The sequence below is a fragment of the Ochotona princeps genome, chromosome 21 (assembly GCF_030435755.1).
Source record: "Ochotona princeps isolate mOchPri1 chromosome 21, mOchPri1.hap1, whole genome shotgun sequence".
Taxonomy (NCBI): domain Eukaryota; kingdom Metazoa; phylum Chordata; class Mammalia; order Lagomorpha; family Ochotonidae; genus Ochotona; species Ochotona princeps.
The window spans coordinates 42,431,010-42,446,970 of NC_080852.1; the positions used below are offsets into that span (position 1 = coordinate 42,431,010).

The window sequence follows — 15,961 nt, forward strand, 5'->3', positions numbered from 1 at the left end:
AGATTCAGAAACTTGTATCTTTGAGTCTACTTTTCAAATATTTATCTGAAAGGCAGACAGGGACATGGACATTTCCTGCATATCAGCTCACTCCCCAGTCTCTCCCCAGCAGTCACTGTGGGGCAGTATGAAGCCAGGAGCTGGAACCTGGCTCTACACAGACGCCAGGGAGCAAGGAACTGAGACTTGCTTCCCAGGGAGCTGGATGGGGATAAGGGCAGGCACTCCCCACCTTCCCTGCAAAGCACAGCTGGTGCCCAAACAATGGCATCCCCACTGCCTCTGCCTCCATTAGCTTGCACTTCTTCTCTTGGCTGAAGCACTACAAATCTGGTTCATCCCTGACATCATTGAACCCAGAGGTGCAGCACTGCAAAGTCCCCTCATCCTTGATGTTGTGTGCAAATTAACACGCCCCTTTGGTAACATGTGGCTCCAGCCAGTTTTTGTCCATGAGTTAGCACATCCCTTGCCTAACAAATGGCACTGGGCAGTTCTTGCATATGTGGTAAGCAACCCTTAGCTAACAGGTGGCATTGCGCACATTCTTTAGCCAATGCATGGCACTGACAGATCCGGTGTATGTGTTAACATGGCCTATAGCTAATGGGTGGAAGTGGGTTTGTCCCAGAGTTACAATGTTCCCTTATTTAATGTGTGGCACGAGGCAGTTATGGCCAAGTCTAGCTTGGGGACAGCGAATGGTACAAGGAAGTTGGATCATAAAATTCGATCTTAACTTTAGAGCTTCAGCAAGAGAACCAGATAGAACCAGGAGTGAACTTGGCAGTGCAGAGGATGAGACGATGTCTGTGCCGGGCTTGTTAGGACCTGAACGGTGTTCCTTACCGATACTGCAAAGGTGTTCCTTACCCACCATGAGTGCACACAACAGGGTACTCCCCTGAGAGCCTGGCTGTGCACCGGCTCTCACGGTGCCCCTTCACCAAATCTGCAGTCAGCACAGCAGCTCCCTGGGGAACGCAGGATGGGGAGTTTCATTTAGGAAGATCTCATAGGGAAAAGCACACAGAGCAGGAAGTGAAAGCTCCCTACATCTGACCAGTGAGCCATCTTGGGCCCTGGAGCAGGCGGACACAAACTAGCCCAGTGAGCCATCATGGGCCCTGGAGCAGGCGGACACAAACTAGCCTAGTGAGCCATCATGGGCCCTGGAGCAGGCGGACACAAACTAGTCCTGGGAAATATAGCAAGCCCAGCTGAGAATGCTTGTGCTGGACAAGTGTGTGGGCGTTGCCTGCAACACAGGGTGGGCCTGGTTCACAGAGTGGGCCTGGTTCACAGGGTGGGCCTGGTTCACAGAGTGGGCCTGGTTCACAGGGTGGGCCTGGTTCACAGGGTGGGCCTGGTTCACAGGATGGACCTGGTTCACAGGGTGGGCCTGGTTCACCAGGGCCGGTGGTGCCGAGCTCAGGGAGCTCTTCCTCATGGATGTGTTTGTGTACAGCTTTCAGAGCACAGACCTGCCCTACCTTAGAAGTCTCACCCCGAATGCCCTCTGGATGAGCTCCCATGGGAGAAACAAAGTTGTTCTTTGTGTTTCCTGATGCAGATTTCTTTTGATCTTAACAGACTTGCCACTAAACAAAAGCAACGGTGTAAATCAAGAAGTCAGTGATTAGAGATTGACTGTTTACATCTCACCGAGTTAGCTGGGAAACATGTGCTTCCCACATTAGCAGCTTGTTGATGAGATGTGTCTGAGCACCTCACGGCGTTGACGGATCGAACACATTACAGTCAGCAACCTAATCAATAGGCTTTGAAGTCTGGGACCCGGCACGCTGTTGCCCCAGGACACCATTCGATGGCAGCAAGGGACCTGAGTGAGCAGCCCCCACAGGGCGGTGGCCTTGGCAGTGACTTCAGAGCAACATGAAGTGTCCGCTTAAAGCATCAAAACCCACACTCATACTCACCCAAGGGAATGGCACAAGGCGGGACACATAACATTCACAGAGAGGCCCACAGAGCACTGCAACTCAACAAAGCTCTCTTTCCTCAGAAATGTTTAAGGAAACATGGAAGTGTGGCTGCTCTTCCTCTTCACGGCACAGAGGGTCAGAACTGGAGAGCACCACCACGGCCTTCGGGTACTGGAGTTAGAAGCCAGACTTCGCCCAGGACAGCGGGAAATGACGGGGGGCTGTCCCTCACAGAGGTTCTTTCCCGTCAACTCTTCTCTGTTCCATTTCTATGTTCTCTGGAGGGGTTTAGGCACAGAATGTCCAGCATGCTGGACATACCTGCAGTAAACATGTCAAAGACGCCCTCTGTGGACCTATGCTGGCCCCCTACTTTGTCTAGCCTCGCAGGCTCTGAACCCTGGAAAAGTGTGCAAAGCAAAAGAGGATCATCACACACCAACACAGACTATCCACTCCAGCCAAGGAGGCTCAGCGCAGCTCGGCCAATAGTAGCTAGGTCTCGGCTTGAGTAAGTGCTCAGGTGAGCAGGATGTGGCAGATGGTGGGCCGTGGCTAGGGGAAGCTGTACCTGCACATGATTTGAGCATGGGAAGTGCATTCTGTCACCTACACTGGTTGGACATCTGCAAAGGGACTTGTACTTCCCTCCCGTGCTGGACCTGCCTGGCTGTGTCCAGCCCATGGTGACGTGAGTATTCATACTGGTTAACACGCAAATGGAAGCCAGACTCCTGCCCTTGGTAACGTCAAGTCCATCCTTGCTCCCAGCTTGTGTTGAACACTCATCAGGACAACTGAGGAGGTTTCTGCTCCTGCTCAAAGGCTGCTTCATGTGTGTACACACCACACCTAGTCTATTGTGACTTCTGCCAAAGGTAGGATGCACCTGTTGTAGCTGCAAGGTTAGAAAGGGCAGTTTGATTTTTTAATTATGTGGGAAGAGAGAAACTCCTTAGCCGTCTGGGAATCATTATGTACATATTGGTATTGAGATTTTAAAAAAAAAGCAGTCAAAGCCTGTGATCTTTGTTTCTGAATTTAAACCAATTTTGTAGAGTAAACCAAATTTCAAAATGTAAGTTACTCTATTTCCACAGTGTTTCTCTTATCTTCTGCATGAACTGAATATGTAAGATTCAAACATTACCTGTAATCAACCACCCTAGAGCGGCATTACAGTGTGTACCAACCCCAGCTGCCTGCACCCCGATGATGGCTTACTCTCGCCCTTTGCGTGTGTTTGCTGGCCACTTGCAACGCCTCCTTGTTTGTTTTGTTGTTGGGTTTCTTGAGCTCTTCATATATTTTGGATATTAATCCTTTCCTAGACATACAGCTTGCAAATAGGCCAGACACCAAAAGATAAACACTACATATTTTCTCTGACTGTGGTAGTTAATATATAAAATACAAAAAACAAAAGGTACTCTGCTGAAACTGGCATCATGGAATAACCTTGTCTATACTCCTGCCTAACACTTTTACTTTCTGAATTCGCTATTAATTGTGAGATTAAGCTTGCGGTTATAATGTAAACTAAGCATTTTATTGAAAAAATCAAAAGAGAAAGCAGGAAAGTGGAGAGAGGGAAGCAAGGAAGCAGGACCAGTATCGCTTTATTCTTGTAATGGCGTCTGTGTGTTTCATGAAAACTGTCCTGGTCATGCTTACGAACAAGAAGATGAGAATGGGGCCTGGCAGGGTAGCCTAGCGGCTAAAGTCCTCCCCTTGCATGCACCAAGATCCCATACGGGTGCCGGTTCTAATCCCGGCGGCTCCACTTCCCATCCAGCTCCCTGCTTGTGGCCTGGGAAAGCAGTCGAGGACGGCCCAAGGCCTTGGGACCCTGCACCTGCGTGGGAGACCCAGAAGAAGCTCCTAGCTCCTGGCTTCGGTTCAGTGCAGCTCCAGCTGTTGTGGCTGCTTGGGGAGTGAATCATCAGACGGAAGATCTTTCTCTCTGTCTCTCCTCCTCTTTGTATATGTGACTTCCAAATAAAAATAAAATAAATCTTTAAAACAAAACAGAACAAAAAAGATGAGAATGGATTTTAAGCCACAAAACCTCCCTGAGACCTAGTTTGAGATCTAGTTTAATTAATCTGATTTTTAGTGTGCGTTAACTTATTTTCATCTGCTTAAAGTCAGGGGAACAGTTCCAGAAGACAAACATACAGACCGACTCGCAAGATAGTCACAACAGCAAAGGCTGCAGCCAGGAACCTGCGGCTCCCTCAGGGTCTCCCGTGGGGTGGGGCCCAAACACATGAGCCACATTAGCAGGGAACTGGATCGGAGGCACAGCCAGCACAGCGACTGAGTCTGGATGCGTGCTCTTACGTGAAGTGGGTCAAACTGACTCAGTCTGCCCAACACCTGTACCTGTTCATTGGTTTTCAACAGGGCTGAGGGCTTCTGTGAGTCAGGCAGCATGTAAGGCACAGGGGACGGGCCACACGTATCATAGCAACACCTTTGCTCCAAGCCTTTATGCTTCACTAAGGTGCAGACAGAAATGGACCAATCACCAAATATGTAAAAACACTCACTCCAGATGGTGACAGGAGCACTCACATAGACACAAGGCTGACGAGAGTGACTGACACCAACAGAGGGTCCTGAGCATGCCCAGAGTGGCCTCCGAGGAAAGATCACGCAAGAAGGTGGTGCACAAAGAATGTTCCACATAATGGAACAGCAAGAGAACTCTGAGAAAGGAATAATTGTGATACTTCCAGGAGCATAAGAAAAACCAACCCTGTGGTTCCCATGCAGCGGGCAAGTGCACTAGGAGTTGGAGAGGTGGAGCAGGCCCAGACCGCCTCACCTCTAGTCCTAGACAAGGGCTTGCTTTGAGGCCTCGGGTAAGCTGCAGGAACCGCACGATGAGCCCCATCAATCCTTATGCCATTCTAGATCATGCCACAGGTAGTTATGAGGAATTTTATATCAAAAATGTCACCCAGGATGTCACCTCCATGCCAAGTTGGCTTCCTGCTAAGACTTCACAGTGAAGTCACTGCTTCTCACATTCGTTCCACTGATGGGCCATATCCCCTTCTTAGCAACGCTATCCCCTGCACCAGCCTAGGCTGAGGACGAGTAATTTCTTAGCAATGCTTGCAAAACAGATACTATTTTTCTTCATTAGCATCAGTCTTAGAAACAATTAAATTTGGGATGTAAGAATCAATTGCTTTGGAAGAAGGTTTGATCATAAAATCACCTTATCCATGGGCTTTGCATAAACGGCATTTTTGGCAATTCTGAATTGGGCCATCTCTACTAGAAATTGCAAAGATGTCACTTGACTCAAAAATACAGCCTGGCATTGCATTCCTACGGGTCCTGCTATGTTCACCATAAATCTGAATAAGAGCGTGGGCAGAGGGGCTTGAGGGACACTCAACAGTCAGCTCACTCTGAGCCGGAAGAATGTCTGTTCCAGGCATCAGGGATCTGCGAGCCAGCAGGTTTATTACACCTGCCAGTTTGCATGGATTTACTATGTGACGCATTGCTCTCTTTGAAGAATTCCTGGTCATCTGGAACATTTCCATTCTTGCAGTTTCCCTCTTAGTTGGCTTACGGTACAGTGTTCTCCACAGTTATTAATTTGGTTTTCCAAGTTATCCCATTAGCATACATGTTTTTTTTCTACTCTAACAGATAAACATGGTTCTGTAACTTGGAGCTAAAACAAACTTTCTAAGTCTTAATTGTACCTCTGGAAGCCCATTCCTTCTAGAAAGTTGTCTTTTATTCTTTCCTTGAATTGCTATCTTTTATGGCTCTCATTTATTCCAGAGGAATCCCATTTTCCAATCTAATAGCAGAGTGCCTTAGTCCTTTACATCAAAAACACTCCTCAGGACACGTTTTGATTGGGCAAGCACCTCAGGTGAATTAGCCTGAGGGAGAGCACACCTTACTGGTTGGCATCAGCAAAGCCAAGGTCCAGCGGCAGGGACACCTCACATTGCCTGCATCCGTGTGAAACTCGACCACAGGCCCTCTCCTTGCCCTGGCACTCAGCAGGACAGAGGGACCAACAGTCAGGGATTTGCTCACTCAAGGTGGTTCTGGGGCAGTCAGAGCAGCAGAGGCTGATGGGAAATGCTGATTGGCTGGCCCATGCAGCAACGCCAACCTCACTCAAACCACAGACAATAGCCAAGAGCGGCGGCCTGGGAACTCTGGGTCTTGGGGTCAGAGAGCAGAAGCAGACCTGTCCACATCCCCACAGCTGAGATCTTGTCCTGGCCATTACTGCCAACCTGCCAGCAGGATGGGATGCAGCAGGCAGCAGGACCAAGGCCCTTTAAGGTTGCAGCCCAACACTTGGCCCAGTGGAAGCACCAGTGTGCCTCTGAGCCTGTTGAGGACCAACAGCCTGTTTTTCTGTGTGGAACTGACAAGTAAGACTAGCAGGTAGTAGAGATGCTCTTTGAGAACAAGGGAGGAGGAGTTCACCTCCATAGAGCATGGTTGAAGTTCACTAGCACAGCACACAGCAAAGGGGAGGAGCAGACCAGTTCCCACCGCTACAAGCTGACCAAGAGTTATTCTACCCTGTGGTAGAAACACCCTGAAATTTTAGTTGCTTATTTTTTCATTCAACCTGTGTTCCCTGTGTCCCCACTGGCTGCCAAGTAGCCATAATTCCTGTCACTTGAATGCAGTGCACCCAGTGACAATCACACTGCTAGTTTCTCGTGGCTTCTGGAAGAATCACCACAAACCCTAGGGTTTGGAACCACATGTTCATTCTCTGGCTTCGCTGCAAGCCAGGTGTCCCTGGTGGAAATCTGGTTGGATGGGCCACGCAACCCCAAAGAATTCTTGTTCCTCCAGGTACCAGAATCTTGAGAACCATGGATAGAGATGACATATTCAGATCTCCCCATGCCATCTTCCCTGGCCTTCTGCCGTGCTAAATCCAGCCCCACCTCCTCTTTCCAGCACGCGTAGGACTGGGAGTGTGCATCCTCCCAGGGGGAGGCCGAGGGGACTGCTCTACCTCCAGGTTCTTAGCTCGATCACATCGAAAAACCCGGCTTCGTACGAGACACACAAGGTTCAACTGTCAGTAACTACCCATCTTTCAGGGTCATCACTTGACCTGCTATAGAGATTAATGAAATAACTTAAACATAGATAATGAGTAATCGTGTCTCTTAGTTATATGGGTCTTGGTTTTCCCTTAGTATTAAAAAATACTAACGTAGAACAGACTTTTAAATAGTTAAAACTTCACAAATGTCTCCAGAAGAAGGGTGTATGCCTGAATGGATCAAATGTTAGGAGACTTCGAAAAGATGCTGGGAGGAAATGTGTCCATGGAAAAGATGCCAGAGGTGGCAAGCCCATCTGAGAGTCACAGGAGAGCAGAAGAGGCTGCATGTTCAGTTTAGAATCTCAGGAGACCTGCAACTGTCAGTACTTTGACAGGGTTGTACAGGGAGCGTAAGAAGGAAAGGCATGTAATTATGAAACATTTGCAGGCCTTGCAGTATAAATAAGAAGTAAGCTTTGGGAAAAACACGATATTACTCATATGCACAGACACAGAATACTACCATTAGGCAATCTAATTTTCGAAACAAACGTAACATCTTGGAGGAAGGGAGACACCCCACCGAACGCCCGGCAGCACCTGCACCACGAAGCACAGCTCGCCAGGGACCGCGTCACCACCACTCTAGCCTGGGGCGCCATTCAGCTTAGATTATCTTATTTAGATAGTTATGGCTCAGAAAGGCAGATTCAATCTGTTCCTTCACTACAGAATTTTGTGACCAGAATATGTGATTATATCTCCCTTCGGAATAAAGCAAAACAACATGAGAATCACATGAACAATTCAGATGAATAAAAGTTAATCGGAGATTGGCAGCATTTGTTAGACGAGGTGTGTGCTTGGAGAAGAGTCTGTTTTAACTTCACACAGAAGGTCTTTTAGATCTATGACACCAATTCAATGCATGTATTCAAAGGGTAAAACAAACTGACACTGAAGGGTAGGAATAGCATTGTTACTCACACAAGGCTAATCTGGGGACACCCTAATGACTCCAAGACATGATTATTTAACTTCAAATCTTTGTCATTGATCGAGAAGGGAGACAAACCACAACAAGTGATTGAACCAATATAACCGTGACACTCTCAGCTACTGGATTCAGTAGTGGTTGCTGATTTCTCTTGTCAGGTTCTGGACATTTCATAGCCTTAATGTCTTGGGATTTGTACTGGCTGCACGGCTCTTGGAACTCCTGATTCTGGCTATACAGTCTAACAACTGAACAAGTGGAATGTCTTGCTAGAAAAGGGGCCAAAGCCAGGAAGCTCTGTGACGAGGCCCACAGCCTACCTGACGCGAGAACTCCGGCATGCTAGCCACAGGGCCAGTCACTTCCACAGTCGGTGACTGTCATCCCCTTTCCTATTCCTGTGTCCCAACACCGGGCAGAGTGTACTTGCACAGCCCGGAATGAGAAAGGACGCTGGGGCAGCTCCAAGCCCAGCATCCAGAGACAAGTGCTGCTGGGGCAGCCCAGACCCCTGCGCGGCCCCCTCGGGAGACAGCCAGCACTCCCGTGGGGATGGGACTCCACTCCAGGCAAGCCAAGCTGCGAGCTGTGTCTGCTGCGTCGACCCCACTTGCCCAGCCCGTCCACTGGTCAGTGGCGCCTGCTTAGCATTCATCTTAAACACACAGCTTAGAAGGCTCTGAGCTAAAGCAAAGCTTCTGGGCCTGCTGCTTTTGTTTTTTTCTTTTTAAGAACTGAAATGTAAAGAAAAAAAATCCTAATTTTATGCTAATGTAAACTTCCACAGCAGATTCTGTTCTATTTCAATACAGCTTTTGTTTTCTCATACTAAATGCTGTTTGAGGGAAAATATGTATTTTAATTTAAATTCTTTTAAATACTACACTCTAGAGGAATCGAGAAAACTGTTCTTTTTCAGTGATAATGCAAATAACTTAATCATACTGAAAATGTCACATTTGATCAGTTAAAATGTAGTAAAGTTAGTTTATGCTTAAAAAATAGTTTCTGACTCATTTTAAAGATTAAATTTTCCCTGTAGAATTCTTAAGACTTTACTACTTTGCAAATCAAATAATATTTGTATTGCACATTGTGAAAACTGCCTCACCTCTGTATAGAAATACAATGACAATATATTTATCAATCAAAACTCATAATAATAGAACACTTTACCTGCACAGGAGCTTATGAGTGGCAGCAGAATTACCAGTTTCCATAGCAACCTCATCTCCACTTGCTAAGGTCAAAAATTTCTCCCATACAATCAGCAGGAAAAGCGTCTGTCTTCCAGTGTGCGTCTTGAGAACCTGAAAGAAAGTTGTCATGAAACGACAAACACACAAGCCTGCATATTTTACTCTGCATATTGATTGCTAGGCATTGATTCTATTTAATATTAAAATATTGTCCAAAACAAGCAAAATGGTGGCTTTTCATACATACACATTCTGCAGATTTTCAATCACTTCAGTTCACATTTCTGTAATTTCAACTCCCATACCAAGCACTGCATGTGTAACGTCCCCTTAGGTTACAGTGGAGCACAAAGCTCCCACTGCCCGTGCTTCCCAGGACGCCGCGTGCAGGCCGGAAGCCAGGCCCCACACACGGCTCTGCACCAGCAGTCGGGGCACTGGGTCACGGTTGGTAACGCATTTAGACTGCCATGGTTTTTATTGGTATTTGAAGATGTATCCTTCCATGGACAGCGGTGTGCCAGCTATGCCAGCAGCAGACTCCGCCAGCTCCTGCTTGGCAGGCCTCTTGGTTCCATCCCTTTCTTTGTGCTTGATGGAAGGCTATACCATTTTGTTCACTAAAACTCTAGGAGCTGGAGGCTTATTCGCTAAGTTATTAAAAAAAAATTAAAGAAAAATTCAAAATACAAGTTTTTTCTTGATGCAAAATAGTTTGAAATTCATGCATAATTTTTTTAAAAAAATAAGCATTTTCCACAAGTCTTTTGAAGACCCCTCTAAACATCCATTTCATTTTTTCAATCAAATTAAATTCATGTTTGAATGCCAGGCTCCATGGTCATGTTGCAGTATCCTCTTGCAGGCTTGAATATGAGTGCATTAACAGTAGCTTTCCATATTTCCTTTTTTTGTTTGGCTTTATATATTTCATGCTTTATCTGGGTGCCCTTGTTATTACTGAGAAACATGTGTTTGGAAACCCGTTTTCCACTGTTGCTAGAATCAACGTGAACGCGCACTCTAGGGTTTCTGCAAAGAATCAATTCCTGGGACTGTTGAGATTTTTCTAAGGGATCAAGTCTTAATCTTGTCTAATTTATCTTGACATTTAAGCCATCTGATGATGAATGAAATCAGGATAAACTTACTTTGGCCTTTACTCCAGAAGTGAAATCTAATGAGAAGCTCATAAAATTGCTAAACTGCATATAAAATTAGAATAAGCTCATATATGCTACGCCTAATAAAGCTTCTAGATATGAAATGGTAAGATTCACTGGAAACTTTTAGCTTAGAGGAAATATATTTTCTTACAACCTGAAGTAGTTGTTGGAAGCATGTGGGCTTTAAGCAGGAAGACAATGAGGAATGAGTTTGATCACTTTCTGTAATATATATATATATATAATTATATATATAATTTTGAAACTCTGATTTCTTTCTCTCACTAGTTCATTCCACTTACACCTAAAATATCAATTGTATTCAACTTTCTATAAAATTTGAGTCGAATTCTTTGAAAATTTACATAAGGACTGGAAGTCACAGGACATACATCGTATGCAGGTCAATATACTAAAGTGAGCTGTTGCCTGCTTCACGGATTCTCTTACATGATGGACCATTTTTGCACTGTCTGAACATCACAAATTATAAGCCTTTAACTGCTTGCATTTCTTTTCTTATGGCCATTTTCTATCGTGTTCAATAAATATCTGTTTATCAGCATTTTTATTGCTCTGCTCTCCTTAAGACATTAGGTGCTTGGGTGTTACTGCTGATTTGCTGTCTAGTGAGACATTTAACAAAACAGCAAGAAACCGAACCAAACAAGAACACTCCCCACCCCCACACCACACACAGAGAAGTAAGCAGTTCTGCAATGCTTCAAGAAGAAAGGGGTAATCTTTAGGTCTCTGGGCAGGGGAACAGACAGGGAGGCAGTGGGCCGGGTTCACAGGCAGGTCTGGGTTTGTGAATGATTCAAAGATTGCAGGGACACAGGGACATTTAGAAAGAGACTCAAATGTAAGGAGAACGGCTGTTACCTTGCAGATTGTCAGTGAAGACTTTAAGCAGGCAGAATCAAGATTTAACTTGTGTATCTGGCTGCTGTGAGCATGGAAAGGAAGCGATTAGGAGTGAAACAGAGGCCATTTTCATAGGCCAAGAAACGGGTAGTGGTGGGTTTGGCAAAAGTAGCAGCTTTCAAGTGTAAAATCAGAAAATCAGGGCCTGGCATTATGGCCCAGTGACTAGCTCCTCACCTGCATGTGGCAGGTTCCCATTTGGGCGTTGGTTCGTGTCCCAACTGCTCCACTGCCTGCTTGTGGCCTGGGGACATAGTGTAGGATGACCCAACACCCTGGCACCCTGAACCCAGACAGGAGACCCAAAGGAGGCTCCTGACTTAGAACCGGCTCAGCTCCAGGTCACAGCCACGTGGCCAGTGAACCAGTGGATGAAAGAGCTTTCTGTCTGTCCTCTATTTGTGAATCTTCTTTGCCAATAGAAAATATTTAAAAATAAAATAAAATAAGATTCTTAACAAACTCCCATCCTTTCTATCCGTTTGTGTGTGTATTAGTAACAAACTCTTTAGCATTGGCCAAAGTATGCCAATTTTTAAAAGATTTATTTATTTTTATTGGAAAGTCAGATATACAGAGAGGAGGAGAGACAGAGAAAAATCTTCGGTCTGCTGATCCACTCCCCAAGTGGCTGCAACAGACAGAGCTGAGCTGATTTGAAGCCAGGAGCCAGGAGCCTCTTCTAGGTCTTGCACGAGGGTACAGGATCCCAAAGCCTTGGGCTGTCCTCCACTGCTTTCCCAGGCCACAAGCAGGGAGCTGGATGGGAAGTGGGGCCACTGGGACACAAACTTGTGCCCTTATGGGATCCCAGTGCATGCAAGGTGAGGACTTTAGCCACTAGGCTACCCCACCGGGCCCTTATGCCCATATTTTAAGACCTTTAATTTGCTCCCTGTGGCATGAACATTCAGAGTCCTTGCAATGGCATTCAAGGTCACATACGATAAATGTCTGACCCTCCTCAGATTCTGCTTCTTACTAAATATTTCTGGTCTGGAAACGGAACTTCTCTCCCCACCTCTCTGCACCTGCGTTCAACATTCTCTCTACATTCAAGGTCACATACGATAAACGTCCGACCCTCCTCAGATTCTGCTTCTTACTAAATATTTCTGGTCTGGAAACGGAACTTCTCTCCCCACCTCTCTGCACCTGCATTAAACATTCTCTCTACATCCTGTTTGTTGGAATGGAATTAGCCTCTTCCGCCGCACCCCACAAAAATGTATCCCGGCTTTCCCTGAACAGCTTCTGTGTACCAAAATATGCTCTTTTCCTGATAAAAACTCCCAGTTTAACAAGATAAATTACATAGTCCACTTACTCAATGAGTGTTTGCACTTTTGATCTTGTCCCAAAATTCCATCCTCGCCTTGTGATAGAAGCTCTGAGAATTTCCTCTGAGAAGCCACCTCCCTCCATGCCTGGAGCTGCCCTGAGGTTGCCTCAAGCCCTTGCTCCAAGCCTTACTTGAAACCAGTGACAAAGTCAGGACCATTGTCAACATTAGGGCTGGAGTGCCAAGCTTGCCAGTGAGTCGCTAAACCATAAGCCCGTATGATACGGTGTAGTTTTCTATTCACAGGTGGTATTGACCTGGTCTGAAGCTATGGTTAAACTCCCCATCCCCCTCGATGGAGACTGTGCTAAACCCACCCTCCTGCCCTGAGCTCCAGCAATCCGAGTTACAACAGCAAGCCAACCACACGTAGCACCCAATGGAGGATGGAATTGGCAATCGACTTCACTGCTCAAGGGACACCATGAGAGCTGCTCGACTGGTGCTTTTCAGTGCGTCTGAGGGATTTCCAGGCAACTTTGGCTCGGGTGTCAGACCACTGCATGTGAGCAGGCACGTCCAGGAAGACAGGGCCAGGGCAGGAGAGGAGTCACCTCCATGCATGCTATGTCTCTCACCGGCCTTTTCTTCCAAAGAGGGTGAATTTTCCGCTGTTGCTGCCTATGGAATCAGATGGTGGGTTTTTTGACCTTTGCACACTGTGATGTTGAACAGCTACCTGCTGGGGGACTTGTAGGGCTTTGGTCTTGAGCCAGCAGTTGCATGTCAGTCTCTCCAGCAGCGAGGCTCCTGGCTCTTGGATGGCCAGCCTCCAGATGGTCTTCTTGGGACTTAGCCTGGAATTGTATGAGTCATGTCTATTCTATGGCCCTGTTTCTCAGGAGAATTCTGACTGCAGGTCCCTTCCTCTTGTTCTGGTAAACAAGTCAGCATGTGTTGCCTGCAGGCTTTTGGACACTGGTTGCCACAAGTGTACCAGCCACACCCAAGGTGCATTTAGCAGTCCATGTGCTGCTGTTGTATTCCCAGGGGGCAGCTTCTGTCTTTGTACATCCAGGTGTCACTGTGGTTGATTCTGACCCAAATAGGCAATCATTACAAAAACCCAGCCTTGCCTAAGTCTCTGGAATGCTAAGATGTGTGAGCCAGTAAGACAAATTACCCATAATTCTGTTTGTTGGCTTTTCATTTACCACAAGTGAAATAATCAGCTCGTATGTATACTCTTCATCCGGGGTTTATATAAAGTGCTTCCCAAAGCCTCTAGAACAAACAGACATGACGCCTCCACTTCAGGCCTGTCCTTACCAAGGGATCACTACACTATATCCACACGTACAGGCCCTCTTGTGACACCTGGTGTGGTGTCTCACACCCAACACCTGCAGCTACGCTATATCCACATGTACAAGCCCTCCTAAGACACCTGGTGTGGTGTCTCACACCCAACACCTGCAGCTACGCTATATCCACATGTACAAGCCCTCCTAAGACACCTGGTGTAATGTCTCACACCCAACACCTGCTGTAGTCTCACACAGAGATCGGCTAATCAGAGCGTCCTTGACAACAGGACACTGAGCATTGTGGAGCAAAGTCCTAACCCAGGCCTACACAGTTTGCTCCTACAGTTCTTTCTCTCAAGCAGGTGAATGACATTGAGTGACTCACTTATAATAATCACATTGATTCAGTTCCCTCTTTTGAAAATTGAAAAGTCTGCCCTAGCAATTGCTTTGAAGTTTCCTCTAGCTCCAGTGTTCTGGGATGACTCAGTCGCTTGCAGGAATGTACAGCTGTACTGCCCTACAGCATCTAATTGCTTATGCGTGGGCTGCACAGCTCACTGGCCTCTTGTGTGAACAGATCTGTATGTGTGAGGCTCCATGGCCTCAGTGAGAACTGTCCAGAAAGGAGAGCCACACAGCGGAACGATACACAAATATTCAGCACCCTATAATGCTCAATTAATTCCGGGTTCTAGAATCTGGATTTCTTCAAGCAAACGATGTATAAAGGAACACCTGGACACAATGCTAACAGGTGAGAAATTCTACAATTGTGCATGTTTGCGTCAGTAGTGTTTACGTTCAGATAATGTCTACAGGCAGGGAATCCTTGAAGCTCTAGTTTGGTCCGGAGAACAGGGGGTCCGGTTCATGACCTGACTATGAAAGTTTCTACTGTTACTACTTATATTCTGACCAAGTGTTGATTTTTTCCTCCCATGGAACTTTTCAATACAAAAGTAACAATTTCAAAGGCTTCTGAAAAGAATACAAACATGATAGCATCCTTTCCCTGCCACTACAGTAAAGGATATATATGAGAAAGAGAGAGGTCTTCATATTGACAGAAGCATCCATTGTTTTCACTTAATCATATTCTAATATTGCACTCAACTGGCTGAACTCCCAGAACCACCATTTTTAAGGAAGGTATCGTCATGTATAGAAACACCTGTAAGTTAAAAGAACTTACATTGAAAAATAGTTTCTTTTATTTTGCTATTATTTACTTTGTTATCTTTTAATTGCATTTTCCATCATCTCTTTTAAAATCTTTTTGCTTATACATAAAAACAAAATTTACATACAAATTTATAAATTCGAATAAACACATAAATCTGTAGTGCACTGTATCTTAAGATTTACTTTAGTTATTTGAAAAGCGTGGTTAGAGAGCAGTATCTTCCATCCCTGGTCCACCCCCAAATAGCCAGAATGGCTGCATCTGGGCCAGGTTGAAGCAGGAGGCAGCAGGTTCGCTGTGTCTCCCTCGTGGGTGCAAGGGCCCAAGCAGTGATGCCATCCTCTTCTGCTTTCCCAGGGGCATTAACAGGGAGCTGGATTGGAAGTTGAGCAGCTGGGACTCTAACCAGCACCCATATGGGATCCTGTTGCTACCGGTGGTGGCTTAACTTGCAATGCCACAATGCAGGCCTGGTGAAGGCTGAAATAGGACCCAGCTGACAGATCTGGCCCTCGGCGTCACTAGACGCTGTCTCTAGTACCGGCGTGCTGCAACGTGCGACTGAACAATGCTACTGAAGGACACACAGTCGCCGAAGATGGGAACACTCACTATGTCATCTGTGGCGACATTGTCAGGCTGACCCTAGTCTATCGGCTTTAAGAGACACTGTACTTCAGCTAGAGGATTCTAGAACTGTATTTCTTTAGCAACTTGTTTATAGACTCAGCAAGAGCACCATGTTGTAGCAGAAAGTAAGTGGGGTCCTGTGTCCTGAACCCTGCTGTGAAGCGACCCCCATTTATAACGTTGCTGACCTGTGCCTGACACCACAGGACAGGTGACAATAGGATTAGAAAATTATGGCTATGACTGCAAGACTAAACCCAGT

General features: G+C 46.2%; 1 protein-coding gene across 1 annotated transcript in view; it reads right to left on the bottom strand.

Moving 5' to 3' along the window:
- Nucleotides 1-8,343, bottom strand: part of LOC101526140 (contactin-6) — a 128,878-nt gene extending 120,535 nt beyond the window's left edge. The window contains exon 1 of the mRNA XM_058679181.1: nucleotides 8,323-8,343. Coding sequence (XP_058535164.1) covers nucleotides 8,323-8,343 — 21 coding nt within the window. The remainder of the gene's footprint in view (nucleotides 1-8,322) is intronic.
- Nucleotides 8,344-15,961: the final 7,618 nt, after the last annotated feature.